Source organism: Solanum stenotomum, chromosome 10 (assembly GCF_019186545.1).
Source record: "Solanum stenotomum isolate F172 chromosome 10, ASM1918654v1, whole genome shotgun sequence".
In the NCBI taxonomy this organism is placed as follows: domain Eukaryota; kingdom Viridiplantae; phylum Streptophyta; class Magnoliopsida; order Solanales; family Solanaceae; genus Solanum; species Solanum stenotomum.
The window spans coordinates 1,384,675-1,401,777 of NC_064291.1; the positions used below are offsets into that span (position 1 = coordinate 1,384,675).

Consider the following 17,103-nt stretch of genomic DNA (forward strand, 5'->3'; position numbering starts at 1 on the left):
TCATGAAATCCAAGTGTGAAAAGAGAAGATTTTAAAAGCATCCTCCAATACCATGGGTCTTGGAATTTTGTGTAATAGTAGTATTGTCAGCTTCCAGCCTTCCACTTTTGTTCTTATACTTGTCATAATAATTTCAGTTACTTCAATTTGTCAGTTTCTTTGTTCAATTTCACTACCAAAATGGACTCATACACACACACACACACAAAAAAAAAAACTCCAATTTTGATTCTTGAACAAGTGGACAACTAAATTGATCAAAGATTTCAACTTTTCTTCTTCTTGATTGTTTTCCCCTCTTTTAGTTTTCTTGGACTAGAGGAATGGTTATCAGTGGTGTGAAAGCATCTTCAGTAGCTATGGTTTCTATAGACATTTGCAGCAGGTAATTTTTATTTTTATTTTTAAATTCAAGAATTGCATTTGGGTTTTGTTGGATTTTGGTTCTTGTTTTGATTTATCAGGAAAAGATGCAATCTTTTTTTGTTTTGCTTATGGTTTCTTTAGAAGGGTGTTTGATGAATTTTGGTTCTTGTTTTGATAAAGTGAAGAAAAATGTGAGTTTTTTTTTGTTTTCTTTAGAAGGGTGTTTGATGAATTTTGATTTATCTAGGAAAAAATGCAAGCTTTTTTTCTTCTTTGTTTGGTTTCTTTAGAAGGGTGTTTACTGAATTTTGGTTCTTGTTTTGATTTATAAAGAAAAATGTGAACTTTTTTATTTCTTTTCTGTTTGCTTTCTTAAGAAGGGTGTTTACTAAATTTTGGTTCTTGTTTTGATTTATAAAGAAAAATGTGACCTTTTTTATTTCTTTTCTGTTTGCTTTCTTTAGAAGGGTGTTTGCTGAATTTTGGTCCTTGTTTTGACTTATCAGTAAAAATATGAGCTTTTCTTTCTCTTCTTTAGAAGGGTGTTTGTTGAATTTTGATTCTTGTTTTGACTTATTATGAAAAATGTGAGCTTTTTTTCTCTTCTGTTTGGTTTCTTTAGAAGGGTGTTTGATGAATTTTGATTCTTGTTTTGATTTATCAGGAAAAAATGTGAGCTTTATTTCTTCTATTTCTGGTTTCTTTAGAAAGGTGTTTGTTGAAATTTGACTCTTGTTTTGATTTATCAAGAAAAATGTGAGCTTTATTTCTTTTCTGTTTGGTTTCTTTAAAATGATGTTTGTTGAATTTTGGTTCTTGTTTTGATTTATCAAGAAAAATGTGACCTTTAGAAGGGTGTTTGTTGAATTTTGATTCTTGTTTTGATTTATCAGGCAAAATGTGAGCTTTAGAAGGTTGTTTGATGGACTGTTTTTTTTTTGTTGTTGTTGATTGTACTTTGTTTATGTAAAGTTATTTGTGGATTGGAGAAGAATTTCTCCTAGTACTAGGCGAAAATTCCCAAACCCTTTATTCTGTAGGATCATCAGGTGTGATTTTGATGGTCGCGTTGGATGTTGGATTGGGAATGAGAAAGGAAAATGGAACAAACTGGCTGCTGCTGCTGCAAGTACAAAGGCACCTAAATTGGGAATGAGCATTTCACCTTTGCCTTCCTCTGCTGCTCTAGCAGAAACCCGATGGTCCTCGCAAGCCAAGTTCTATAAGGAGGTTTGGGACTATATTTCTTGTCATAAGCTGCTTTATAGAACAATTCTTGCTGTCAAAATGATGATTTGATAGTTTAATCAGTGAATAGAGATACTTTCTTCTGTTCTATTCTATGGGACACCCTTTCCGTTTTAGCCTGTTAAAAGATGAATGACACCTTTCTGTATTTGGAAACCTTACTGTTAGCGACATGTTCTTTTCGCCATATAAATGTCACGACATGTTTAAGAGCACAAGTTTTAAGATCTTTCTGGTCTTAATGTGCCCAGTCAAACACCACCATGTAAGAATGAAATGCAGCGAGTATATAATAGGCCTATTTTTGTTTGTCTATTGGAGTATCTCGGTCTAAATTTTGATCATTGATTGAGATTTTGCGATTTGGCAGGTTTTGAAAGATGCTAGGGAAAAGTTTACACAGGAGATATCATTTCAGTCCAAGGACAAAGATATATCCCTGGCAAAGGTAGTAATTTGTCTTGCTAAGCTCTTTTCGTACAATGCAGTTGATCTGTTGGTTTGAATATAACCACTTTCTTGGTTTCAAGGGACAGAAATGAAGTGGCTGTTTGTTTTTGGAATGTTCTGTCCTTAAATAATTTCCGGCGTTGTCGTTTTTCTTTTAGATAAATATAAATAAGTAAAAAATTGTTTGTATATGAACGGAGGCGTTCAGCATACGAGTTAAACCATCATTTCGCCAGTAACGTGCATGTTTCATCCGTTTTTTTACTTGTATTAATTGCATTCTTCATTTGGTTGTTTTGTTGTTTTCTATTATTCGGGTTAGGCTTTGCTCTACGTTGCTTCTGAAGACGAGGCATTTATGGATTTCAACCGGGAAATGGATTCTTATTCACTCCAAAATGAACGAAGATCTACTTCACTGCCATCTGATACGCTAGACTGGAAGTGCGTAGAAGCCATGCCTCTGGCTGGAAAGAATATGAGTGAGTGGATGGCCGAGTTAGATTCCATTGCAAGGGAAGTTGAGGCAGAGCTAGTTCCGAGAGATATAGGATGCCATTTGGTTGAAGTTTTGGAAGCAGTGAATGTTGTTCTTTTTAAGTCGAGGAGTTTCAAAAGGTCATCCGTGATAGTGGACTCAAAATGTTCATACCTCCATTCAGTGTTAAGCTCTGGATATTGTAGCGGTATATCTTAAAATTTGTCTTACCAATATCCTCGTTATTTTGCGTAATTCTTAAGCCTCATGAAATTCAGAATTCTTTCGTGATTGCTTCATTTTTATTAATGTAATCTGACATGCTGTTTAACTTATGTACAGCAATTTTGCTTAGCGTCATTTACATCGAAGTTTGTCGAAGACTTAATCTAACCATTGTGGGATCTCGAATTGGAGAAGAATTCTTGATATGGCCCCAAACCGGAAACCCTGAGGTATGTTGATCTGAGCAAATGGATGTTTTGATCTTTTCGTTGGCATGTCCATATACTACTTCTGGTATATTCCTTCAGAATTTACGTTAATCTCTAGTCTCATTGAGTTCGTATGTCTACATTTGCAACTGTTGTAGGAGCTATTCAAGGTTACTTCTGGTCACAGCTTGTTTGGTATTGTTAACGGGAAGTGCGTTGATGACCCTAGATCAATGGCCTCGGACATCAATAGCAATTCACTGTCGGAGCTTGAGATTGCAACAAACCGAGATATTATCGGAATTGCTTTGGCTAATCTCATGGTGAGTTTTGTTCGTCTAAAAGGTCAAGTCTTTTGGATGTTTTAAGCTTATATTTATACATCTCGTGGTGTTATTTATGAGTATTAATGTCACCATTCATAGATTTGGCAAAATAATTCTTTTTCCAAAACTAAAACTAACTGAACTAAATGAAGTGAAGTTGGCTGAAATAGTGTACTCGTACTATTACTATAAAGAAAAGAGGAGCGGGATGAATTGGACAAATACACAGAACCCCTTCTATTATATGTATTATCCTTTCCTGACATTATCGGAGGTTCCTTCCTACACAGAGGATTCATTGGAAACGTGCGTCAAGAGCAAATCATGGTTTGATGCTGACTTCTCCACTTAGGTCTGTGGATAAGTCTGACGAGAAGTTTAAGAAGACCGAGGCTTCAACTGTACCTTTGCTGAGGCCTCAAGATTTGAGGTAAAGATCATATACTCTAATTGTGTCTTTGTTACTACCGCTGGTTTCCGTTCCTGATTAAGCAGGCCACTTTGTGTTGTCCCTACAGGTTCAAGATGCTAATATGCAACATTTGGCATGAGAAAAGGAGAACCGCGAATAATTTTGGCTACATTATTATTCTTATTGATTCTAACTTCCTACAAAAAAACAAACAAACTTGATCTACTATGCTGCAATATTGCATGAGTTTTAATTCCTCCATCTGGTTTTTAAGTTAGTCAAGCATAATTAGGTTCCCAGAACCTTCTCATTTATAGCACCATTTGGTTTGACAAAGTGCTTTCCATATCTAAACTCGGTGGTCTATCCGAATATCTGTGTTGCTCGGACTCTCCAAAAATGTCGTCGCACCTGTGTCTGATTCTCCAAAACTGCACTACTTTTAGAGGATCCAGCATATTCATCCGTTGATATTTCTTTGGTCTGCCAAATATGTCTAACTTGTACTGATCTTTAGATATGATTGATAAGAATGAAAACTTTCGAGTTCTCATCAGTGTTATATCCATGTCCATTTCTGCATCCTAGTATTTCGATAGTTTGTTTTCATCAAACATGGGATTACCTCGACTTGGCATTTGATTATCATCTCTAGTGCATTAACTTTTTATCCGAAATGTAGAAACATGCTTGACAACGTTTCTCAGGTGTTTGTTTTATTAGTTTAGGCGAGTAAGAACGTCTTTTTTCAGTAGAAGTTTTGACCTTAGCTATCGAGGTATTAATTTTTGTGTGCAACATATTTCTCGCTTGTAATGACAATATGTCTGGGATGACACCAACTTTCTAGGCTGGCTATTATGGCTTCGCAAAGATTGCTGATTCTGCAGCCACACAATTGGGCTCTGAGGAGAGACCACGGCATGATGTTGTACTATAGCAGGTACGTAAACAATGACACTCGAATGAAATATAACCGTTTCTGTTCTTTTCCTTGTTTTTGCTGAAACATTTCATGCTATGAACAAATTTTGACAAAATGAACAAATATCCAGGGAATACGAGGAGGCGGTCCAGGAGCTTAGCATTTGCATGGTCTTTGCACCAGAAGAAGAGGCTGAAGTTCTAGAGGCATTTGTTGAGAAGTTACACCTACTACGGCTCGAGTCATCATGGAAGAATCTGGAACGTAAAGGTCGGTTAACAGTTACTTGACTTGTTTGTTCCAAAAACTTGTGCTCTTTCTAGCTTGTTAAAAGAATATAACATATAGAACTTTAGCTGTAACAACCTCCTTTTTTGACTTGTGTAAATACTTTCCTTGTTTTGAAAATGAGATGAATAACATAACTTGAGCAGCTCAACGCTATATGTATGAGCGAAAAAACGAGTAGAAGTGGTGTTAGATATACATTTTTAGAACCCACTCGGTACTCGTAGTATCTAATTCTTGATCCGTCACTGCCTACTGGTGCTCATTTGGTCATTTCTCATGCCAGAAGAAGACTGTGACATTATTGTTGTATCTTCAACCTGAGTATAGTGCTTAGACTAGGACTCATGGTCTATGTTGCTCGGATCCTCCGAGAAGTTGTTGCATCTGTGTGTCAGATCCTGTAAAAATCCATATAAACTTCAATATCTTCAATTTATAGACGTTCAAACTTTTTCCTCCTACAAAACGGTTAGTTTTCCTTTTTCAATGTAAAACATAATCATGGTAAAATTCAAATATATAAGGTAGAAAATTCAGGATAAATCATAACATGTTTATTGTTATTTAATGCAGCTAATTAAACAAGCTTATGGCTGATTTTGAGGATTATAGATAGAAAATAATTTGTTGCTTAAGTAAGCACATAAGCTAATTGTAGCTTTGCTTATCTAAGCTATAAAAGTTGATAAGTTTGTTAAATAAGCTTTACCAAGAATCATATATTAAAATAATCTGATATAATGATATATTATTAATTTTTTAAATTAATGTAGATACCAATTATTGTTATTTTCCATCATAGAATCATTCTAATTGTTTAGAATTTCTTCTACTAATGTCCTAATCCATGGTGTGTCATCATTCTTGAATCTTTTGATTATGATTTGAACTAATGGGTTAGGTAATTGGGTTGATAATGACTTTAATGATGTGGACATTGAAGTTGTTTTCACATTATTAGCTGGAGTTGGAGATAAGATTGACAAGTCCGCGACTCCCCCCGCCCCCCTCCTTCTCCCTCTCTTGGAGAACAACGATGGCTTGTGGTGGATTATTGTTGATCCATAGGGAGAGGGTCTAAGGGGGGCAGGAGTACAAATAGATTGTGATCAAGAATGTGATCTAGTGGTTAGTAAAGGGAATGCAAATTTAGGAGATCAAAGTTTAGATTCTAATAGGGAAAAAAAAAGAAGAAGATGCTTTTTCTTCGGTTATTTGAGGTTAGGGGTGTACCGGTAACAATCTAGATTCTGGAAGGATAAAGTCGTACACACTGTTCTCTCTTGACTTCACTAGTAAAATCTGAACAATGTTTAACTCAGGTCTAATTTTGGTTAATATGTCGTTCAACAGTACAAATAAAATATTTGAGCGTCGTTTAATATTTGCAATAATGAACTTACAAAATGATCTAACGTTTTTTCATAAAATTTTCAATTTAGCACAAAAAAAATAATTTAGATTGTGATCTAAAAGATTAATGAGTTTAAAGATAAATGAAAAAGAGAATCATTTATTAAATAGTTATCTAAAAAGGGGATAATTGATAAAATAATTTTTGAAACGTATAAAATAAATTTTAAATTAAATGGTTTTAACAAAGAAAAGATCAAATTAGATAATTGAATGAAGTTACGTACAACTTTAACAACTTCTAGATAACAAGAATTTATTTTCAAACTACATAAAATATAAATAGTTAGGTAGCAATAATTGTTTTAATTAAATAAATAGTAGACATTTTCCATTTTTATAAAAGAAAAGGGTAAAATAGAATTTGATATCACTTAGGTTAATTTACAAAGTTAGTTGGACGTTAGGTATAAATTCACACTTTTTGTCATGTTAATTAACTCCAAATAGGGGTGTTTACGGTTTGGATAAAAACCGATCCAAACCGAAAAACCAAACCAAACCTATAAAATAAAACCGATTTTATTTGGGTTTGGTTTGGTTTGGTTTTAGATTTTTGAAAACCGATAGTATTTGGTTTGGTTATGATTTTATTCGAAAAAACCCGAAGAAATAACCGAACCGAACCGATGAATTATATACATATATTTTATTAATATACATACTTAATATATTATTTTGATAAACAATTTTAAAGATCTAATACATATTTTCATTAAAATTTCTTTATAATTTACTTATTGAAAGCAAAAATGCCCAAGATGAAACATTTATCTTATTGATTTCATGTACATGAGTGTCTATGTCAATTTTTTGTGGGATTGAAAATGTTATTGTCTCTTCCTTCTAGGCCAATATAGTGAATTTTAAAGCTTTATTGATAGTAAATTTCGTGATTGAAAGTTTAGTAATTTAAGTCATTCTAACTATTTTTCGTTTTGAATGGCTTGTTGTCACTTTTTTCACATTTTAAATGAATTGTTTCTTTTATTTTTGTGTATGGTTAATAACCGAATAACCGAACCAAACCAAACCGAAACCGATAATCACCAAACCGATAAATGTATATTATATTTGGTTTGGTTTGGTTTTGATAATTTTAAAACCGATTAAGTTGGTTTGGTTTTGGTTTTGACCAATAACCGATCCAAACCAACCCGTGAACACCCCTAACTCCAAATATTGACGGATTAATCAATGTAGGACTTTTTTAAAAAAAAATATTAATTATCAATCTATCACAATCCTTTGCTTTATATTAGTCAAATAATAAGAAAACGATCGAGAGGGGGCCAAAAGACCGTATAAACAAAACCATAATTAAAATAAATGATATTTATTTTCTTGATTTTTTTTTATTCTATTCTCGACATGAAAAAAGATTCATAGATTATTAATATGCATGCACTCATTAATGTGAAACTTCATTGTTACGAGATCTTAGACTTCACAAGTAAAACGTCAAGATAATAGTTTAGAAATTCTTCTAGTAAAATTCGAGACTCCGTGATCAAAGTTATTTCTCAAAAATAGAATAAAAAATAACCATACATTTTCTACTAATTTACCATACACTATAAAATAAATTTACTTATTTTTAAAAAAATATTTTCATGAAAAACATTTTCATTCGTAATAGACACAAGTGATATGTTTGTTTTGTGTATTATTACCATAAAATAATACTTCTTCTATGTCATTTTAGGTGATGATATTTGATTGGATCTAGAGTTTAAGAGAAATATATTGAATTTAATTTAATTTTTAGAGAAATTATAAATATTTGCATGATTATAAAACCATATATTTAAGTACTTCCTAGTTGTTAACTCTTAAGTGATCATAAAATAAAAAGAACCCATATTTTTCCTATACTACTAATATAAGAAGACTAATTTGAATAATCTATTCTTATTACCTTTTTAATATTGGATTACATTAATTAATCTATAGCTATTAGGGTTCTCGAGTATATGTACACTTTGAATTTTGTCACTTCTAACAATTATATAGTAAGTTCAATATTACTATCAAATGGCTTACACCCTATATATCAATGCTGAATTAGATTTAATTTTGACAGTACTTGTTATAATCAAATTTCTATCGACAATATTAGAGGAGTTTTCAGAGATAATTGTTATTTACTAATATAATCTTTGAATGTAGGTACTATTTGAGGAAATTGGAGAATTCTCATATTCGACATAGCTTTGGAGAAGACCACAAAATGACTTATATATTATATTACTAACAATAGAAGAGAACAAAAAAAATTAATTTGCAGCAAGGACAAAAGATGATTGCTATAATATTAGAAAATTTAATCGTATAGATTGTAACAATTTGGCAAAATTTAAAAACCTCTAACCAAAAAAAAAAAGAAAAGTTATTTGTCTTTCAATTCTAGAACAACAAACACTACCGGTAAAGTTAAAAAAATAATAATCATTTTTAACATGTAAAATATCTTATTATATATATATATATATATAATATCGTATTTTTAGGACTATGAATCCAACATAGAAGGGTACACATTAAATCCCTATATTTTAAAGTGATATGGTAATGCAATTTTTCTATATTAATAGTGTATATACTTAAATATATATTAATTATAATTTGATAAATGATAACTAATTTGTTAAATTATATTGATAATGTAAATTGCGGTCTCAAGCCTCTAAATTGGGGTTTACAAGGAAAATTAGAAAATCAAATTAAATCAATGAACAGAAAACGATATTTTTTTGATTTTCAATTTTAAAAGTCGATAAAATTTAATTAGATTTTGATTTAAAAAAAAAACAAACAATTGAAACAACTAACCAAATCGACTACATAAATATTTGAATGTGAGCGTACATATGCATAATTACAATCTTAATTTATAGTATAGGTGTTTGTCTTTATAGTAATCACTTTACTGTTTAATATGATTTATAGTTTTTATTTAATAAAATTCAAAAATTTACTTCATGTTTAAAATAATTTAATCTTCTAATTATTTAGTTATTCATCACTGTTCAACTTGTAATTATCGTTAAAATATGTTGGTATATTGCATCAAGATTTTTAATATTTTGCATAAAAATAAAATTCATTGTAATATTTTTTTATGTTCCTTAAAAATGGTTAAATACTTAAAAATGCATACAGTTTTTTAAAGGAAGTTACATATATAACTTGATTAGGTCTATATTTCCTTTTTTTTTTTTTCAAATATTAATTAATTTTGATAATGTTATGCTAGAATATAGTCCATTTTATGTGTTTGAAACTATATTATCATATAATCAAATAAAAATTGATAATAAACTGAATAAATCTACAAGAAACGAAGCTAAAAAACCAGAATTGATTTGATTCTAATATTTGAAAAATCAACTAAATTAATTTGGTCATGTTTTAGAGAAAAATCGACTTAAATCAAATGATGAATATCATTACTATTAGAATAATTTTAAAAAAAAGGCAATACTATTTAAGAGTGTTATCTTGGAAAATGAATTTTACAATACGCAATTTTGATTTAATAAGCCTCGATACGAATATCGAACGGAGAAAAAGATAATGTAAATTACTAGTTAATAAAAAAAAATAAAAAAGAAGCCCGACCTAACAACCCCTTGGAAGAGTCCTCGCTAGTCATGAGCTACGCTGGCCACCCTCTCTCTCTTTCCCGTTTGACTTCACCGCCGTTTCCCCTCCTTCCTCCGCTGACCACCGCCGTGTTCTCCGCCGCCACCCGTTACACTCCTCTTTTCTCTCCCGTTAAATTCCATAGGCTGTCTCTTCTTCGGAGTTCAGGCAGCCGAGATAACTACATCGGAAACGGCGGTGGCGGTGCTGGTGGAAACGGTAAAAACAACGGCGGTAGTGGCGGCGGTTATTGGTGGAGCAATTTCTTCAATTTTGATAAGAGAAGATCTCTTCTCCTCCTTCCTATTTTTAGAAATGAAGATACTTTTATCGATTCCGTATTATCGTGTAAACCATTGTTATTGTTCCTTGTATCAGCTTCTTCTTCAATTACTTGCTGCTTACTGTTAGCTTCATTTGTACAAGCAAAAACTAATAATGGAGAAATTGTGTATGAAATTAGAGGAGGAAAACGGTTTGAACTTGTGCCAGATTATTCAAAGGATGAATTTGTTCTTACTAAGACAATGTGGTCACGGTTATTGCCTGATTCGAAATCGGGGAGTTTTGTTTCCAATTTGTGGATGCAATGCAAGGAATTAACGACGACTTTGTTGCTTCCTGAGGGATTTCCGGAGAGTGTTACAAGTGATTACTTGGAGTATGCCCTTTGGAGAGGGGTTCAAGGTGTTGCTGCACAAATTAGTGGTGTTCTTGCAACTCAGGTACTACTCTTGTGTTAATTAAAGATATATTAGTCCAAATAAATATGACGAGCTAATGTTGTTGAAGTAGTTATTTGAGTCTAATGAATTTGGATTTGATTAAAAAGGTCTTATTTTGTTGGGATAGTCTGTTGATTTGGACTTAAAATGATGAACCACTTTGTTAGCTCAAGCTGTCATCTTATCCTTGAGCATGTCAAATGTCGCGACACACCAAATCGAGTGAAAGAGTCAAATAGGATTATGTCACATGCTAAATGATGTGAAATACCTAGTAAAATGAACAAATTTCTCTACATGCAAGCATTCATGTGTTCTAGCATTCACAGATCAAGAATTAAATCAAAATCAAACTTCAAACCCTTGGATTAAAATACATCATGTTCTAGATAAAAATCATAGGCACTTGATTAGCTTCAACCTAAGATTAACCAAGCTTCTTTTAGTCATGCAATTTTAAGAAATAATTTACTACAGAGAGTATATACCCCGTCTTTCAAACACGCGTATCTCCTAATTGAAGTTGAAGATAGTGGGATGTTAACCAAATTGTTGACTCATACTCCACTAATTGGTTGGTATGCGAGTTCGTGGCTATTTTAGAGGAATTCTCTCCAAATGGTTGATTGGACTTTGGAACATAACTAGAATTCTGATCGATTATCTAAAATGTGGTCTCCTCAGACTCTTAACCAGCGTAAATTGAATGTTACAAGCACCCTTTCAAGCCTAGAATGCCAAATAATTCAAGGAGAGATAGTGATTCCACATGCCAAATGACGTGACATACCTAGTCAAATCAAAGACCAATAAAAACATGTCATGTGTACAAGTGATATGTTTTGTCCAATCAAATGTAGCATCGTCACTTTTTTTCCTCTACTTTCCTTTTGGTGTACTTTCGAGGTTCCTATATGTTGAGAACCATATTATTGTGTAGGTTCTCTTTTTTGGTGTATGGTTGTATACGAGGTTCCCACAATTATTAATAAAATACTTACCTTATCAACAAAAAAAGTGGCCTTGTCAGTTGTCACTATTTCAATCTTATTGGTCAGGCGATTAAGTCAACCAAGCAAATCAAAGGTCAAAGGAAAAGAGTTTGTTCTCATTGCAATTCTTTTCTCTTCCACAACTATTAACAGGATTCCTCATAACTCAAAAAAGATACCAGGATTCATAACGAGTAACAACTAGCAAGAGAGCTCGTGGATCATTGAAAGTTTAATAGATTATATATACTTCTGTTTGTTATTTCTTTTTTCACCTTTGTTGTCTTGAATCATCTTAGGAAGAAAATCATATGAGTGAACAATGCTGATTGATTTTTCATACTCTGTTATGTCTAGGCCTTGCTTTATGCTGTTGGATTAGGGAAAGGGGCTATTCCTACTGCTGCTGCTGTCAATTGGGTGCTTAAGGATGGCATTGGATATCTAAGCAAGATTCTTTTGTCGAACTATGGCAGGCATTTTGATGTCAATCCTAAGAGCTGGAGGCTGTTTGCCGATCTTTTGGAGAATGCTGCTTATGGCCTAGAGATTTTGACCCCTGCATTCCCACATCTGTTTGTTCCTATCGGAGCTGTTGCTGGAGCAGGGAGATCAGCTGCTTCCTTAATCCAGGTAATATTTTTTGAAGCCAAGTGTGAATCTGACCATGATTAAAAAAGGGCAAGGTTCTGATCTGCATGTCTTACTGCAAATCCACTGTTTTACTGGTATTGTGTCTCAAACATGTGCTGCAAGTTTCTCTTAGGTGTTTCATTAAATTTATGTAATTTTTATCTTCATTACAGAGAAGAATTGGATGTTATGCCCAAACACATCTCCTCACCCCCATCCCTGAAGGAAAAAAAGAAAAAAAAAAGAGATTAAGGTTCATACAGTAAACAACGATAAACAAAACCTTTGTCTTACAGGCTGCTACAAGGAGCTGCTTCTATGCGGGTTTTGCCGCTCAGAGGAATTTCGCTGAGGTAATTTCTTTACTTCTATATTCTTACTTTGGTTGTCAAAATATGTTGGGGTCATGAAAATTCTAATGTTCCAGCCTCTCTTGATTACCTACAAGAACCACTCATGTATTTGTGCACATATGCCTTGTGAGGACCGAGGAGTTACCAGAAGAATTCCATTCTGAATCAATTACTAATAGCAGGTGATTGCAAAGGGTGAAGCTCAAGGAATGGTGAGCAAAGCTATTGGAATCATGCTTGGCATTGCACTGGCTAACTGCACCCGCTCTTCTACATCTCTTGCTCTTGCCTCTTTTGGGGTGGTAACTTGGATCCACATGTTCTGTAATCTGAAGTCATATCACTCAATTCAACTAAGGACTTTAAATCCTTATCGTGCAAGTACTTCTCTTCTCTTGAGTTTTTATTTCTTATATCATAAGATACAAGCAATTAATTTGAAAAGCACAAGGAAGTTTGCCCCCAAGGCCTAGCTCAAGTGGAAAAAGGTGGAGGATTTGTGGCTTAGGTCGCTGGTTCAAGCCCCACACCATGCAAAGCGAAGCTCGGTATTTAAGTGGAGAAGGGTATAGGGGCGGGCCCATTATCCACCGAGTTTAGAAGGCTGTGATTGGTCCAAAAGGCGGGTTACAAACAGATTTCTCGGTTATCAAAAAAAAGAAAAAAAAAAAAGCACAAGGAAGTTTACTTTGTATTCTGTATTTTGTGTGTTAAACTGTTCAGTGGATTCTTTTACATGAGAGTGGCCTATTATTCTCGCTTCCATTGATAGAATGAGTGTTCAAGAGGACCTATTACACAATCACTTTTACTGTTGGAAAGTACATCTCAGATCTAGTTCTAAGTTCCTGTCCTGAATGATGTAACATAAGTGAAGGAGAAGATGTTATAGTGATTAATTATGGAACATGTGCATATGCATTGACAACTTATATGACATGTACCTTGCAGCATAGATCACATTATCATTACAATTTGGATTAGGATTTTATATATTAACTTTATTTATTAACTGCTGGAGAAGTGTTGCTTTAATTTAATAGAAATCTTACTAAATTATAAGAGGTAGCTGAAACTTGTCACGTAATCTGTCCTTGTTTAATCTTATGTTAGCGACTCTTTTTTGATAGGTCTAGTCTTCAGTGAATATCTGCTCAGTGGTCTAGTTCCTTCTGTTAAAGAGGTCAATGATGAGGAGCCCCTTTTTCCAGCTGCTATTTTAAATCTAAAGGCAGCATATGAAGTGAGTTTGCTTTCACTTTTACTAGTTTCGTAAGACATCTTCCCTCATATCTATGCAAACCTCAGAACCTGGAAAGTTCTTTTGTGTGTGTGTTGATGTTTTACTATGTAAACAAATTTTCATTTATCCTCCAAATTTATAAAACACACTGCAGGGATTTCTGGTCTATGTTTATGCAGTAAAATGTGTTTCGTTTGTGTGTGTGTGTGTGGAGGGGGGGGGGGGGGGGGGGGGAACGGGGGGCAACAGGGTAGCTGGGTATTCTCTTATATCATTCTATAAATTGATGACATAAAAGATGGATATCTCAGAAAGACTATTTTTGTCCAGCTTAACTGTTTTATCAACTATTTTTGTCCAGCTTAACTGTTTTATCAACTATTTTTGTCCAGCTTAACTGTTTTATCAAGTTATAGAGGACAAATGAGGTGTGCTCATGTGCAACTACTAACATCAAATGAGATTAGGAAAATCTTAGAACAATTGAAGAAATTAAGAAAAAATATGCTTATTCAAATACAAATGGACAGAAAATTAATAATAACTAACAACTCGCAAGATAGGCATAGTCTTGAGTGATAATGAGTACCAAGGATGACCTAGTGAATATTGACTAGGGATGGCCCTAACTATAACCCTTGTTCCTTGTTGGGAATGGGAGAAAAATTTCTCTGTTGATGCCAGCTTCCAGTTGAAGATATTATTTGGTTTTGACTTGCAAACTATGAAAATAGACCATCTTCTCTGATTATTGGTCTTTTCAGACACAAACGGAAGTGCTTTCTGTTCATGCTAAGCAAGCAGCTGCAGGGATTGTGCGACGGTTGCAGCTGGGTTCTAAACTTTCTGATGTTGCTACAAGCCGAGAAGATGTGCTTGCTCTGTTTGAACTGTACAAGAATGAAGGTTACATTTTGAGTGAGCATGAAGGAAGATTTTGCGTAAGTAATCCAGTCTCTCTCCTCCCCCTCATTATTTTCATTGTTGAGACATCACTTGTTTAGACTAACCTGTAAATTCCAGCTAAAGATTTTATTTGATCTATCTTCTGCAAGAGGCGTCAACTTCCTAAAAACTGGTGAATAAAGTGTTAAGAGCTCAAATTTCTGATTGATCTTCTTAAGGAACCTTTCTTTTTATCAGGAACAGTTGATCATATTTTTGCCTTTCCAGAGGGTGATTGTACTTTGTAGTTACTATAACTAAAGAAAGATTAACCTCCCACCGGGACATTCACTATAAATGTTGGGTATTTAAACAAGCTAAACTTAGTCATAACAAGTATTAGGCTTTGAGTGGAAAGAATAATATTGCCCTTCCTATGTTTCTTCAAGAGTGTTTATTTCATGTTCTGTGGAACTCCACTTCAGATGCAACCCAGCTATTTTGACCTACATTTTTTTTTTTTGTATATATAACAAAGAGAAGTACTGCAGAATCCATTTTGTAACTTGCAATCACCACTATAGAGCTATGATGGTCACTGTTTGAGTTAAAGGCAATCCAAAATTTTATGCCAGTATTTTTTTTTTTTTTGATAACCGAGAAATCCATCTGTGACCCGCCCTTTGGACCAATCACAGCCTTCTAAACTCGGTGGATAATGGGCCCGCCCCTCTACCCTTCTCCACTTAAATACCGGGCTTCGCTTTGCATGGTGTGGGGCTTGAACCTACGACCTAAGCCACAAATCCTCCACCTTTTGCCACTTGAGCTAGGCCTTGGGGGCAAAATTTTATGCCAGTATTAGCAAACAACGGTGGGAAGTTCTGTGATAAGAGATCAAAGAACTACATGCTCTTCTTCTTAGTACAAAAATTGTTCAGCAATTGCATCAGTGTAGCTCCAAAAATACCTTAAGTTGAATACCAAGCAGTATGGTGAACCTCATAAAAATGGTGATTGAGATCTAAGGTTGGCCTTCTTAAGATATTGAACTGTATAAATAAGGGAGAAACTCTCTGAAGGGAAAATGAATGACTCATATATATCATTCACTTAGCAGGAAAAGTGAATACTCCAGTGAGTGACAAATATCAGAGAGAGAGGGGGAGTTGAGCATGGGTAGATCGTTAGTAGGCTTGTTTTACTTGGAAATTTCCTGATTCAATTCCTGTCTTTATCTCACTTCTGCTTTCCATTTCTTCATTGAAATGAATGGAGGGTGATTGTTTGACCTTATGCTTAACTAACATTTTTACATTTACTTTGCACTTGTTGGAGCAGATTGTGCTGAAAGAAAGTTCATCACCACAAGATATGTTGAAGTCATTGTTTCATGTCAATTACCTGTACTGGTTGGAGACAAATGCAGGAATCAAGTCGAGCAGTGTAGCTAATGACTGCAGGCCTGGGGGAAGGCTTCAGATGTCTTTGGAGTATGTTGAGAGAGAGTTTAACCATGTCAAAACTGATGGTGAGGTAGCAGGTTGGGTAACTGACAGTCTCATTGCGAGGCCTTTGCCAAATCGGATTCGCTTGGATTACACAGCTGTATCTTCTGTTGCAGAAGGTTGACCGTATATAACAAGACACAGCTCCTCTGAACAAGCTCTTGTTTCCCAGCTTAAGTCAACCCTTCATACCCTGTATAGCTGCCAAACCATCATGATGGGTTCATTTGGATTTGCATCTGCAGGCAGAAGTGCTTGAAATCAATTGGTAAAACCCATTTTGGTGACTGTACAATGAGCTTGAAATGGTGTCATGGATCAATAATTGGACGATGCAGTATGCTGGTTTTGAATGGGGTGAGTATTCGAATTTGTTTCTGAATGCTTGATCGATTTCATTGCTGCCCATCCGCTTGCTATTCTATCAATAGCTTAGAAGTTCCATTGATCTTGAATCTACACTGCAACATGTGGAGCTTCTCCTCCTTCGTTCTTTCATGATTTAGTTATCTTCTTACTCCTATTTTCCTGTAAGTAAGTTTACATCTAGAGGCCAGAGCAAACACTTAACTCTATCGAAAAACAAAAACAAAAAACTTTACTCTAGAATCTCCATCAAGTTGGAGTCGGGGGTGAGATTTGGTAGGATGTTCTGTTTCCCTGCAGCATAATGGGAGATGGATGAAGTAGTCGAGTTTGGTCGCCATTTTTGCACTGTTACCTTCAATTTTTTGTGCTAATGAACGAGCATGGTCGTGTTAACGACTTGTTGGTTT

At 34.2% G+C, this 17,103-nt stretch overlaps 2 protein-coding genes across 4 annotated transcripts; both read left to right on the forward strand.

The window, feature by feature from the left end:
* On the forward strand, positions 1–5,041 carry LOC125842280 (uncharacterized). Of its 3 annotated transcripts, none has more exons than XM_049521553.1 (9): positions 1–385; positions 1,416–1,596; positions 1,985–2,062; positions 2,387–2,750; positions 2,885–2,997; positions 3,135–3,299; positions 3,593–3,732; positions 4,565–4,657; positions 4,770–5,041. In XM_049521553.1, the coding sequence occupies exons 1-9, from the start codon at positions 324–326 to the stop codon at positions 4,927–4,929; spliced, it is 1,356 nt and encodes a 451-aa protein (XP_049377510.1). In that variant the 5' UTR covers positions 1–323; the 3' UTR covers positions 4,930–5,041. The 3 variants fall into 3 exon arrangements, with proteins under 3 accessions (XP_049377510.1, XP_049377511.1, XP_049377509.1); XM_049521552.1 differs by having other exon boundaries at positions 143–385; positions 1,407–1,596; XM_049521554.1 differs by lacking the exons at positions 4,565–4,657; positions 4,770–5,041 and adding an exon at positions 3,821–4,500 and having other exon boundaries at positions 136–385; positions 1,407–1,596.
* Positions 5,042–9,947: 4,906 nt separating this feature from the next.
* LOC125841861 (protein root UVB sensitive 1, chloroplastic) lies at positions 9,948–17,103 on the forward strand. Its single transcript, XM_049521044.1, has 7 exons — positions 9,948–10,713; positions 12,063–12,338; positions 12,635–12,691; positions 12,874–13,072; positions 13,822–13,934; positions 14,699–14,875; positions 16,161–17,103. The coding sequence occupies exons 1-7, from the start codon at positions 9,997–9,999 to the stop codon at positions 16,449–16,451; spliced, it is 1,830 nt and encodes a 609-aa protein (XP_049377001.1). The 5' UTR covers positions 9,948–9,996; the 3' UTR covers positions 16,452–17,103.

Bases quoted from the DNA above. Each gene is read 5' to 3' on its own strand.
- LOC125841861 (XM_049521044.1), top strand. From the start codon at position 9,997: ATGAGCTACGCTGGCCACCCTCTCTCTCTTTCCCGTTTGACTTCACCG. The intron at 10,714-12,062 runs GTACTACTCTTG...TGTTATGTCTAG, and splicing joins GTGGTGTTCTTGCAACTCAG to GCCTTGCTTTATGCTGTTGG. The intron at 14,876-16,160 runs GTAAGTAATCCA...TTGTTGGAGCAG, and splicing joins AGCATGAAGGAAGATTTTGC to ATTGTGCTGAAAGAAAGTTC.
- LOC125842280 (XM_049521552.1), top strand. From the start codon at position 324: ATGGTTATCAGTGGTGTGAAAGCATCTTCAGTAGCTATGGTTTCTATA. The intron at 2,751-2,884 runs GTATATCTTAAA...ACTTATGTACAG, and splicing joins AAGCTCTGGATATTGTAGCG to CAATTTTGCTTAGCGTCATT. The intron at 2,998-3,134 runs GTATGTTGATCT...CAACTGTTGTAG, and splicing joins CCCAAACCGGAAACCCTGAG to GAGCTATTCAAGGTTACTTC.